Source organism: Phyllobates terribilis, unplaced genomic scaffold, assembly GCF_046119375.1.
Source record: "Phyllobates terribilis strain yellow unplaced genomic scaffold, ASM4611937v1 Scaffold_7__3_contigs__length_470593459, whole genome shotgun sequence".
Classification (NCBI taxonomy): domain Eukaryota; kingdom Metazoa; phylum Chordata; class Amphibia; order Anura; family Dendrobatidae; genus Phyllobates; species Phyllobates terribilis.
The window spans coordinates 419,229,497-419,243,418 of NW_027362767.1; the positions used below are offsets into that span (position 1 = coordinate 419,229,497).

At 39.1% G+C, this 13,922-nt stretch overlaps 1 protein-coding gene across 1 annotated transcript; it reads left to right on the top strand.

Moving 5' to 3' along the window:
• The first annotated feature begins 1,479 nt into the window (after positions 1 to 1,479).
• On the top strand, positions 1,480 to 12,854 carry LOC141155123 (uncharacterized). Its single transcript, XM_073641794.1, has 12 exons — positions 1,480 to 1,585; positions 2,126 to 2,278; positions 3,413 to 3,472; positions 4,073 to 4,672; positions 4,913 to 5,089; positions 5,210 to 5,762; positions 6,102 to 6,406; positions 6,527 to 6,970; positions 7,160 to 8,934; positions 9,097 to 9,103; positions 10,706 to 10,806; positions 12,792 to 12,854. The coding sequence occupies exons 1-12, from the start codon at positions 1,480 to 1,482 to the stop codon at positions 12,852 to 12,854; spliced, it is 4,344 nt and encodes a 1,447-aa protein (XP_073497895.1).
• Positions 12,855 to 13,922: the final 1,068 nt, after the last annotated feature.

Genomic DNA, 13,922 nt, shown 5'->3' on the forward strand with positions numbered 1-13,922 from the left:
AGTAAATAATATGGACATATTTGGTATTCCTCTATTATAACAACCCATACAATAAAGTGAACAGCTGAGAAACAATGGAACAATTCATGCTGTTCCCAAACGGTGGGTGCTGGAGGTAAGTCTCATCATTGTCCCCTGCTTGCGCTGCGATCATCGCGAACAAGGGACAATGTTGAGAGTAGTATTCAGCTGGCGCTGTCTCCAAAAAGCGTGAAAAGAAGAATAAAATAAAAAATCCTTATACTCACCTGTCTGTAGTTTAAAAAATAACTCTGTGTCCCACTGTAATTCATCTGACCGACATATCTGCATCAGTGTGCTCGGTGGCTTGAGGCGAACGCACAATGAAGAGCAGCGGAGAATGACTCGATGCATAGAGCGGGCCCCTGACCTGCGCTGAGCTCAGTAAGCAGTGTCCTATTACTCAGTGAGCTCAGCGCATTTCAGTTGCCCGCTCGCTGCAGCGAGTAATTCTCCTCTGCTCTTCAGCATGTGCGGTCACCTCAAGCCACCGCTAACACTGATGCAGAAATGTCAGTTAAATGGATTACAGCGAGGGACACTGGATTATTGGAAATTCGGACATGTGAGTATAAGGATATTTTATTTTATTCTTATTTTTACACTTTTTGGAGACAGCGCCAGCTGAATACTACTCTCAATATTGTCCCTTGCTTACGCTGATTGCAGAGCAAGCAGGGGACAATGATGAGACTTGCCTCCAGCACCCGGCGCTAAGGAACTGCATGAACTGTACCGTTGATTCCCAGGCACCGGTAAGTGTGATTCTGTGACACGGTTGCCACACTTATGTCACACAGGTACACAGTGACACACAGATATGGATATCTACGGTACTGTTTTTTCCAGCACCAGAAATATCAGGATGTATGAAAGAGGCCTTACACACGTGTTTGGCAAAATAGCACTTGGGTTTCATGTCAATTCAAAATTGTAAAAACAAATGTGACATGCTCTATAAGATGACACATTGCTAAAAGACATGTAGATTGTGAACACCAATGGGGACAGCAATGATGATATGCGTAAAGTGTTGTTAAAATTATTGATGCAATTTAAGCAAGTAAAATAAATAAATAATTTAAAAAAATCTTTATTTTAGTGTGACATACAGCACTACACAATAACTCACAAGCTAAAAATGCTAATAAGTAAATATATGAAATTCATACATCTCTAATCATGACTTTATGTCATTATTTTACAGAAAGTTTAACAACAGCACAAATTGACAAACGCACCACAAATCTTGTATCGACAGCATATCCTTTTAAAGGTACAGGAACAGAGACTACAAAAGTTATAACAACAGGAACATCAATTGAAAGAACAACTATGAAGGTTACAAATAAACAAATTACAATGGCATCTTCTGAAAGCACAGGAGCAGAAACTACAAAACTTACAACTAAAGGAGGTACAACAGCATCTTCTAAAAGTACAGGAGTTGAACCCACAATGGTTACAACAAAGGGAGGTACAACAGCACCTTCTGAAAGTAAAGGAGTAGAAACCACAAAGCTTACAACTAAAGGAGGCACAACGGCGTCTTCTGAAAGTAAAGGTGTACAAGCTACAATGGTTACGACTAAAATAGGTACAACGGCATCTTCTGAAAGTATAAGAACAGAAACCACACAGCTTACAATTACAGGAGGTACAACAGCATCTTCTCAACGTGAAGGAGCAGAAACTACAAAAGTTACAACTAAAAGAGGTACAATGGCTTTTTCTGAAAGTACAGGATCAGAAACCACCATGGTTACAACTAAAGGAAGTCCAACGGCTTCTTCTAAAAGTACAGGATCAGAAACCACAATGGTTTCCACTAAAGTAGGTACAACATCATCTTCTGAAAGTAAAAGAGTAGAAAATATCATGGGTACAACTAAAGTAGGTACAACAGCATCTTCTAAAAGTACAGGAGCTGAACCCACAATAGTCACAACTAAAGGAGGTACAACAGCACCTTCTGAAAGTACAGGAGTAAAAACCACAAAGCTTACAACAAAACAAGGTACAACAGCACCTTCTGAAAGTACAGGAGCGGAAACCACAAAGCTTACAACTAAAGAAGGCACAACGACATCTTTTGAACGTACAGGAGCAGAAACCATAATGATTTCAACGAAAGGAGGCACAACCGCATCTTCCGAAAGTGCAGGAGTGGAAACCACAATGATTACCACTAAAGGAGGTACAACGGCATCTTCTGAAAGTAAAGGAGTAGAAACTACAATGGTTACAACTAAAACAGGTACAATGGCATATTCTGAACGTATAGGAACAGAAACCACAAAGCTTACAATTACAGGAGATACAACAGCATCTTCTCAAAGTGAAGGAGTAGAAACTACAAAGGTTACAACTAAAGGAGGTAAAATGGCTTTTTCTGAAAGTACAGGATTGGAACCCACTATGGCTACAACTAAAGGAAGTACAACGGCTTCCTCTGAAAGTACAGGATCAGAAACCACAATGGTTACAACTAAAGGAGGTACAACACCATCTTCTGAAAGTAAAGAAGTAGGAACTACCATGGTTATAACTAAAGTAGGTACAACAGCATCTTCTAAAAGTTCAGGAGCTGAGCCCACAATAGTCACAAGTAAAGTAGGTACACCTGCATCTTCCAAAAGTACAGGCGCTGAACCCACAATATTCACAACTAATGGAGGTACAACAGCACCTTCTGAAAGTACAGGAGTGGAAACCACAAAGCTTACAGCTAAAGAAAGTACAATGGCATCTTCTGAAAGTACAGGAGCGGAAACCACAAATCTTGCAACTAATGGAGGTACAACGGCATCTTCTGAAAGTAAAGGAGTAGAAACTACAATGGTTACAACTAAAGAAGGTATAACGGCATTTCCTGAAAGTAAACGAGTAGGAACTACAATGCATACAACTAAAGGAGGTACAATAGCATCTTCTAAAAGTAAAGAAGTAGAAACTACAATGGTTCCAAATAAAGGAGGTTCAATGCCTTCTTCTGAAAGTACAGAAGCAGAAACCAGAATGATTTCAACGAAAGGAGGCACAACTTCTGAAAGTACAGAAGCGAAAACCACATTGGTTACCACTAAAGTAGGTACAATGGCATCTTTTGAAAGTAAAGGAGTTGAAACTACAATGTTTCCAACTAAAGGAGGTACAACAGCATCTTCTGAAAGTAAAGGAGTAGAAACTACAATGGTTCCAACTAAAGGAGATACAACAACCTCTTTTGAAAGTACAGAAGCAGAAAACACATTATTTCCAACTAAAGGAGGTACAACAGCTTCTTCTGAAAGTAAAGGAGAAGAAACTACAATGGTTCCAACTAAAGGAGGTACAACAGCATCTTCTGAAAGTACAGAAGCAGAAAACACAAAGTTTCCAACTAAAGGAGGTACAACAGCATCTTCTAAAAGTAAAGGAATAGAAACTACAATGGTTACAACTAAAGGAGGTACAATAGCATCTTCTAAAAGTACAGGAGCTGAACCCACAGTGGTCACAGCTAAAGGAGGTACATCAGCACCTTCTGAAAGTAAAGGAGTAGAAACCACAAAGATTACAACTAAAGAAGGTACAACAGCACCTTCTGAAAATACAGTAGCAGAAATCACAAAGCTAACAACTAAACAAGGTACAATGACACTTTATGAAAGTACAGGAACAGAAATCACAAAGCTTTCAACTAAAGGAGGTACAATAGCATCTTCTGAAAGTAAAGAAGTAGAAACTACAATGGTTACAACTAATGGAGGTACAACGGCATCTTCTGAAAGTAAAGGAGTAGGAACTACTATGGTCACAGCTAAAGGAGGTACAACAGCATCTTCTGAAAATAAAGGAGCAGAAACTAAAATGGTTCCAAGTAAAGGAGGTACAACGGCTTCTTCTAAAAGTACAGGAGCTGAAACCAAAATGATTCCAACTAAAGGAGTTACAACGGCTTCTTCAGAAAGTACAGAAGTGGAAACCACAATGATTACTGCTAACGAAAGTACAACGGCATCTTCTGAAAGTACAGGAGTAGAAACTACAAAGCTAACAACTAAAAAAGGTACAACAGCATCTTCTGAAAGTACAGAAGGGGAAACCACAATGGTTACAACTAAAGGAGGTACAGCAGCATTTTCTGAAAGTAAAGGAGTAGAAACTACAGTGGTTTCAACTAAAGGTGGAACAATGGCATCTTCTGAAAGTACAGGAGCAAAAACAACAAAGCTTACAACTAAAGGAGATACAACAGCATCTTCTGAAAGTAAAGAAGTAGAAACAACAATGATTACAACTAAAGAAGGTACAACAGCATCGTCTGAAAGTAAAGGAGCAGAAACTACAATGGTTACAACTAAAGGAGGTACAACAGCATCTTCTGTAAGTACAGCAGCAGAAACCACAAAGCTTACAACTAAAGGAGATACAACAGCATCTTCTGAAAGTAAAAGAGTAGAAACTACAATGGTTACAACTAAAGGAGGTACAATGGCATCTTCTGAAAGTAAAGGAGTAGAAACTACAAAGCTTACAACTAAAGAAGGTAGAACAGCATCTTCTAAAAGTAAAGGAGCAGAAACTACAATGGTTGCAACTAAAGGAGGTACAACGACTTATTCTGAAAGTTTAGGAGCAGAAAACACAATGGTTACAACTAAAGAAGGTACAACGACATCTTCTGTAAGTACAGGAGCAGAAAACACAAAGCTTACAACTAAAGGAGATACAACGGCATCATCTGAAAATAAAAGAGTAGAAACTGCAATGGTTACAACTAAAGGAGGTACAATGGCATCTTCTGAAAGTACAGGAGCAAAAACCACAAAGCATAGAACTAAAGGAGATACAACAGCATCTTCTGAAAGTAAAGAAGTAGAAAATACAATGATTACAACTAAAGAAGGTACAACAGCATCGTCTGAAAGTAAAGGAGCAGAAACTACAATGGTTACAACTAAAGGAGGTACAACGACTTCTTCTGAAAGTGTAGGAGCAGAAAACACAATGGTCACAACTAAAGGAGGTACAGCAGCAGTTTCTGAAAGTAAAGGAGTAGAAACTACAGTGGTTACTACTAAAGGTGGAACAATGGCATCTTCTAAATGTACAGGAGCAAAAACCACAAAGCTTACAACTAAAGGAGATACAACAGCATCTTCTGAAAATAAAGAAGTAGAAAATACAATGATTACAACTAAAGAAGGTACAACAGCATTGTCAGAAAGTAAAGGAGCAGAAACTACAATGGTTACAACTAAAGGAGGTACAACAGCATCTTCTGAAAGTAAAAGAGTAGAAACTACAATCGTTACAACTAAAGGAGGTACAATGGCACCTTCTGAAAGTAAAGCAGTAGGAACTACAATGGTTACAACTAAAGGAGGTGTAACAGCATCTTCTGAAAGTAAAGGAGCAGAAACTACAATGGTTACAACTAAAGAAGCATCTTCTGAAAGTAAAGGAGTAGAAACTACAATGGTTACAACAAAAGAAGGTACAACGGCTTCTTCTGAAAGTACAGGAGTGGAAACTACAATGAGAATGGTTACAACTAAAGAAGGTGCAACGTCATCTTCTGAAATTAACGGAGTAGAAACTACAATGGTTATATCTAAAGGAGGTAAAATGGCATCTTCTGAAAGTACAAGAGCAGAAAACACATTGGTTACAACTAAAGGAGGTACAACGGCTTTTTCTGAAAGTACAAGAGCAGAAGCCACAATGGTTACAACTAAAGGAGCTACAACAGCATCGTTTGAAAGCACAGAGATGGAAACTACAAAGCTAACAACTAAAAAAGGTACAACAGCATCTTCTGAAAGTACAGGAGCAAAAGCCACAATAGTTACAACTATAGAAGGTTCAACAGCATCTGCTGAAAGTAAAGGAGTAGAAACTTCAATGGTTACAACTAAAGAAGGTATAACGGCATCTTCTGAAATTACAAGAATAGAAATCACAATGGATAAAACTAAAGGAGTTAGAACAGCATCCTCTGAAAGTACAAAAACAGAAATCACAATGTTTACAAATAAAGGAGGTACAACAGCATTTTCTGAAAACACAGGAGCGGAAACCAAAATAGTTACAAGTAATAGAGGTACAACGGCCTCCTCTGAAAGTACAGGAGCAGAAAGCACAATAGTTACAACTAAAGGAGGTACAACACCATCTTCTCAAAGTACAGGAGTGGAAACTACAAGGTTAACAACTAAAGGAGGTACAACAGCATCCTCTCAAAGTACAGGAGCAGTAGCCATAATGGTTACAACTAAAAGAGGTACAACAGCATCTTCTGAAAGTGCAGGAGTGGAAACTACAACGCTTACAACTAAAGGAGGCACAACAGCATCTTCTAAAACTACAGAAGCAGGAACAACAATTTCTACAACTAGAAGTAATATTATAGCAACATTTGAAAGTACAGCAGGTGAAACTACAAAGTATACAACTAAAGGTGTTACAATGGCATCTTCTGAAAGTACAGGAGCAGAAACAACAATTGTTACAACTAAAGGAGATACAACAGTTTCTTCTGAAAGTACAGGAGCGGAAACCACAATGCTTTCAACTATACTAGGTACAACCGCTTCTTCCGAAAGTAAAAAAGGAGAAACTACAATAATTACAACAAAAGGTGGTAAAACAGCATCTTCTAAAAGTATAGGAGGGGAAACTGCAAAGCTTACAACTAAAGGAAGTTCTACAGCATCTTCTGAAAGTACAGAAGCGGAAAGCAGAATGGTTACAACTAAATTAAGTACAATGACATCTTCTGAAAGTAAAGGTCTAGAAAGTACTATGGCTACATCTAAAGGAGGTACAATGACTTCCTCTGAAAGTACAGGAGTGGAAACCACAATGGTTACAACTAAAGGAGGTACAACGGCTTCTTCTGAAAGCACAGGAGCGGAAACCACAATGGTTACAACGAAAGGAGGTACAACACCATCTTCTGAAAGTACCGGAGGAGAAACTACAAAATTTACAACTAAAGGAGGTACAACGGCTTCTTCTGAAAGCCCAGGAGAGGAAACCACAATTTTTACAACTAGAGGAGCTACAATGGCATCTTCTGGAAGTATTGGAGGGGAAATTACAAAGAAAACAACTGAAGGAGGTACAACAGCTTCTTCTGAAAGTACAGGAGCTGAAACCACAATGGTTACAACAATAGTAGGTACAACAAAGTCATTTATAGGAAGCACATTAGTGCCATCCACAAAAGAAGTTATGACATCAAGCAGCACAGCTATGTCAGGTGGAACTACATTAATGTCCACAAATGGTCAACTAGCAACAGCTCCAGCAGTAACAACTGTCACAAAATCTACACAAGCTCTAACAACAGTAATTACATCAACCACTACAAAATTACAAGAAACAGTCCCTATAACAGAAATTATAAAAAAGTCAACAACAGGTGGCGCTATTTCTACAGTTACAGAAAATACTATAACATCTAATGCAGAAGTAACAAAAAATTTGTCAGAAAGTTCAGGAGGTATAACAGACCAATCCAAAACAGGTACAACCGCAACAGATACAGGTGGGTTAACAACTACAAGTATAGCAACCACATCAGTTGCAAAAGGATCTACAGATGTATCAACAGAAAATACAGCAGTGTTTTCAGTAGGTACAACAGGAAAATCTAACACAGATACTACCTTTTTGTCAACAGTTCCACAGAAAACCTTAATATTAATGACAGCTATAACCACAAAAAGCACATTTACCGAAGGTACAAAAACAACAATATCTAACAAAGTTCCAAAAATAGAAATTAATACTGGTACCACAAAAGCAATGAGTAATGAAACCCCACAAATATCAGCCACAACAAATCCAAAAATATTGATAGTTTCGACAACATATAATACAATTTCAAGTGTGAACGCTATTACATCTTCTGAAAGCGGCACCGAAGCAATGGGAAGTTCTACGGAAGGTACAGTTTTGACTAGTACAGTGCATACAGAAGCATTGTCTACAGCGGACTCAACTGTGTCACCTATAGTAAGAATAGGACCATCCATAACAGTATCTGGACATGGTACAACAGCAGCTATCTACACTAGTTCAACTTTAGAAGACCCATCTAAAGTTATAACTACAGAATTGAGCAGCGAAAGCAAAAAAGTAACTTCTGCAATAACACAAGGCATCGTAGTGTCAACACCACATGGAGAGACCTCAACTGTAGGAGGTACCAGATCAATAACTACAGATGGTATGACAGTATTCACAATCAAAGATACAGAAGTAACATCCAGAAAAGACACTACCAAAGGATCATCATTAACAAATTCAGATAGCACCATGGTGTCATCTACAGCTGGCTCAGCAATAGTCTCCACAGATATTACAGGAGCAAAACTAAGCAAAGATTCCAAAAAAGCTACTAAAGCCGGATCTGTATGGTCGACCAAAGGACAAACCATGGACCCTGCTGAGGGAACATCAACATTTACAACCATAACTTCTCAGAACCTTCCAGTTGTGAATCTAGAAACATCAACAGCCAGTCAAAGTGGAATCAGTGCTACCAGCATTGGCCGAACAGGATCAATTTCTAAAGGTTCCACATCAATCAAGTCAGAAAGCACAACAGTGTCATCATCCGGACCTACAGTGGTATCAACTGCCAAAGGTATGACCAAAACAACACTACTTACTATGAAGGGAAATACATCAACAATGGGAAAAGATACAACAAGCACAAATGGTGTAACAGTGTCCATGAGCTATGGAACAACAGAAGGAGCATCCACAGCAGATGCAAACGCCTCTCTAAATCCTTCTGTTATCTCATTTATTAAAAACTGTATGGGACTAGGTGCTTGCATCATCCCTTTTTATGAAACACCCTTGAAGACCCCAGAAAATATTAATAACTTAAGGAACAAACCTACAGGTACAAATGTCATGGTACGGTAACATTTTTTAACAGAATATAGTTATGGCAAGGCTGGTTTCAGATGGCCATAGTGTGGTTAGGTTTCCCTAGCATTTTGAAGGACAGACTAGTGTAGTATTCCACATGTTTCTATCAATACATGATGGTAGCTTGGGAGACAGTATCAGGTAACGGGTTTAAAGAAAGTATCGGTTAATAAGCAGATCGTAATGCAGTAACAATGATGTCCTTCTGTGAAAACAGAAGTCATGATATGACTGCAAACAGAACCTTGTGAAAATACCAAAGGCCATATTTGGCCTAATCAATTTCTGGTATTGGGTAAATAAAGGGTTATTCATAAGTAAACATGTGAGAATTGATTTTATTCAAATCACATTTATTTGCCACTTATTATTTGCTGAGTCCCTGTTACGCCGGGTGTGGAGAAGACTTAATGCAACACAGAGGGAAAGGGAAAGAGAGCCCAGACACTAGGGAAAGGGGGAAGTAGAGACCTCCCAGTCTGGTCTAGTGTCACCCTGTCTCAACTATTGTCCCTATATTGCCTCCTCAGCAATCGCCGCACGCGTGCCTCATCCTACTCTCCCTGGCATATGGCTACGGCTAGGGATGGAAGGAGATGAGCGCTAGTCAATCTCCACTAAACTCTATAGACAACAAGGGTGGACAAAATAGGGGAAATGGCTTAGCTTTAGATGAACTCCAAATAAGTACATGCCCTCAAGCTCCACAGAGGACGAAGTACTGCTCCTCCTAAGCTTCACAAGTAGAAATGGATATAACCGGTGCCTCCCTCTCAGACACACCAGGTATATATACACCCAGGCCAGAGAGCTAATTAGCAAGAGAGAGATAGCCGCTCGGTCCTAAAGACAGCCTCTTATCTAAGAAGCTGTCTGCAATGCCAAACGTAGAGATCTCCTGCAACCCACTGCGGGACGACTGTCTGTCGCCTCTGACACACCCGTGACAGTCCCACGAAATTAAACAAATTGCACTTTGCAAGAAACAACTGAAAAGACATCCACCATTTTAAATATTTCCGAAAATTGCAACAATGAAAGAAGGATCTTTTGCTGTGTTAGGGCGGGAAGGCGTCCTGATAATGCTATCACACCAAGCCTCTAATATAGACCAAAAAAATCCACTAATTAAAAGTAAACCTTCATTAATAACACTTAAAAAGGAGCTCTGTAAGCAATTCACGAAAACAGCAACATCTATATGTATATACAGTGGCCCAAGTAGTTTAGATATCTTATTTATAAGACACTCGAAAACAGGACTAAACAGGGATTTTTTGGACTATGTTTGACATTTGTTACATGCTTCACATTATTGTTTTTTTTGTTAGCCTATCACACCCAGTGGTAACCAATTGGGAGGGACTATCATAGCTTGTATAAAATCAAAAGCAGGAAATGCAGCTGCCATTTTTTGGCGAGCCAAAGAGATAGGGAGAGAAAGCCATAAAACACTAAGATACTGTACAGATAGTGTGCGACAGCACGATGGTGAAGATCAGTGTGTAAGGAAAAGAGAACAGTATCACACACTTCTTTTCAGAATAATCGAAAGTCCTTTTGATTCATAACAAATTCATTTGTCCCAAATCGAATTTCCTGGAAAAATCCTGTGATTGCGAAGTCAAATTTAAAAAAATTCTCTCATCTATATTCATAACCTAATAAAATAATTAGAATCTTTTTCATCAGAGTTTTCAGTCTTCATTTTGGTTTGTACAGTACATTATTACATTTTTTTGCTTTTTAGAGGAAGCACATCCACAAAAAGATCTCATGCCTTGGGGTATCCTTCTTGTTGCACTGGCTACAGCCTGCGGGACAGTATTAGCCTGTCTTCTCTGTTTTTGGGTAAGTCTTGAGACTTTATACAATGACGAGTGGCAATGTTTCATTGTGCAACATGATGAAGAATATATTCTAAATACTAGAGATGAGCATAACAATTTGCAGGACTGCAGATATTCCCCATTTAAATTCATTCCTGCATCATGTAAAAAAAAAAAAAAACACACGCAAGGCAATTATGGTATATTGGCCATATGTGGCATGTTTAACATGATGCGATAAAAGAAACATTTGGGAAATATTTGATGCCTTGGAAATCCAATTTCTCCGTAACGCAACAAAGTGGAGAGTCGCACTAAAAAAAAAACATGGATCTCCACAAGAGGTCCAGGGATTACAATATGGATCTGGTGCTCTGCGACAGTCAGGCCAGTCCTGCAAAATTCTTGAGCCGACACTGGAATTCTCTGACATTTACGAGATCTTTGTGACTTAATGACATCTCAGTGTTGACTCATGTCATGACGTATGAGTCCTTATAAATGCCAGAGGAACGTTGGAATTCAAGTGCCGGTGGAGGAAGTTTGCAGAACCCTAGTCGACGTGGAGTACCAATGTGAATATCGGACCAGGGTCTTGCAAATCTTTTAGCTCATCTTTACTAAATACTATCTATGTATAACTAAATATAACATATATCCAACTTACCTACTCTTGTGTGTATCCCCTGAGTATTCTGTAATCAGGATGTGTGATATTTATGGTTTCTTCCTGTAGGATTTTGAGTAATAAAATGTGCCAGGACCATGGCATAATAATAAAATGGTCACTGAATGACAGCCATAAGTATACTAAGCCCTGAGAATCTTTAATTCTGGAATCTGGGTGCTGCCAGTGACATGCATGGGGCTGCACATATCACAGGCTACATTCTCGCCTCTCCTGTGCTTAGATCTGCATCGTCATCTCCTGCTCACTATTTATAATAAACTCTATATACTAAAACTAAAGTTACTGACAGGTATAATCTGGTGATACTTGGTCAAGAATGTAGTAGTGGTTAATAGAGATGAGCAGATCTGGCGAAATTCGAAGTGGTCAGTTTGCATCGTTTTACGGAGGAAATTTGATTCATGGGGAAATTATCCACTACAAATGTATTTTCCTTTATTATTTCTCTGGGGTCTCTCCAGTCCATAGAGAATAATAAAAATATAATGTAAAAAATAGAAGAAATGCTTATACTCACCTCACCGCTCACCTCTCCGGATCCTCCACTCCTCACTGTCACCCAATCAGTGCTTGTCTCATCTTCTGATTCCCCCATCGAGCACTGAAATCCCCAAGCATCTCACACTGAGCCAGAACTTATGGCTCTGATGAGGTCCGAGAGGATTCTGCACAATCACGATGTGCGCCGTGACCTTGCTTGCATGAGCAGAACCGCCTTGGGTATCATCAAAACCATACGTCCCAGCTCAGTGCGAGAGGCCTGAGTATTTTGGCGCGAGCAGCGGGGGACCAGAAGATGTGACGAGAGCCGGACAGGTGACGGTGAGCAGCAGGGGGCCCGGATTAGTGAGTGGTAAGGTAAGTAGATGGATTTTTAAATTTTTGGTTTAACCTTTTGATGACCTTTTACGGTTCAGAAAAATGGCGGTCAAAGGCTAACATTTTGCTAAATCCGCCCCGACATGAATTATTAGAAATTTGCATTTTGGTGAATGCGGATTTTAGTAAAGTTTGAGTAGAATTCAATTCTTCTCAGACTTACTTGTTCATCACTACTAGTTACTAGTTGGCAGGTATTTTTTCATACCATGAAGATAGTCGACAGAAGCTGGATAATTCTATAGTCTTCTAGTCATACCACTGCCTTGAATTTATTGATTTGTGAATCTCTATTATTTATTTCAGGGTGGGGTCTCGCAAGTTAGTATAGGGGCACACTTCTCTGGCTGGAGGAGCCCTTATTGTGATATAAATGATAATCTATAATGCGTTTATGCTTCTTTACATTATAAATTTATATTTTCATTTTCTTCCAGTGTATACGGCGCAAAAAGAGATTTCACCCCAAGATACCTATGTATATTGCACATGAGCCATGAGTGGTGTATCTCAGAGGACTTCAAGGAAATGTCTGAATGTTAAACTTTCCAATAAAATTAATTTTTTGTTTATGAGCGTTTTTTATTACTCGCCTGTACTGCGGTCTACAGAGGTGTCAGCGCTGAACTTCTCATTGATCTTTTTCATTTTTGAAATTTTGACTTCAGTCTTGTTGAATATTTCTGATGTTTGGTGATATCACCGCACATTTGTCCAAATGACAAACTAATTTCTGCTAAATATAGAGATATGGCCAATCTTAGCTTTATTTCTAATTTTATATGGCCATTCATGACATTATAAGGTAAGACGTTGAAGACTTGTGTTACGATGGGGCTTGGTGGATAGCTCTGTTGTTTTGCCACATGGATCCGAAGCTGAATAGAGAACCTCTGCATGGAGTTACTATGTTCTTCCAACCTTCCCATAAGTGATTTTCTTTCAAATCATACTATTTCCCAAGATTGAAGGATGACCCCTATTCTTAGGGAATAGAACTATATTCTTGTTTCTTGGGAAGTCTCATGTACAGTGAATGATAGGTGGTAGTCATGCTTAAACTCTGGTCAGTCATATATGACTCTGTAGAGTCCTAGTCACGGGATTGCTAGAGGAGCCCTTGACGATCAAATTTTTTTCCCCAATCCTACAGATAAGAGAGAATATTCAAACCCCTTTAAGGTAATGATGTTTTCCACTTTGGACAATCTCTCTTTCAATGATCTTCCAAAAATAAGTAGCCCACCGGACATAAGATTTTGGGACTACCAATGATCAGATCCCCAGGAACTCTGCAACAAATGTTCATTTTTCCCACATCAGCACCCTAGAGGGAATGAAGAATTACACTCTGCTCATTGATAGCGATGAGGAAATTTGCTGAAATTTGACTCAACTTGACTCAAATTTGGCAGGGAAACTTGATTTGCATACAACCGAATATGCGGGAATATTCTATGAGATTCCTCCAGATCCAGGACCCAGAGCATAATAAACATTGGGTAAAATGGAAAAAACAATACTCTCCTTGCCCCGGCCCTTTCTTGTCCAGCCTCTCTGCTCCAGTC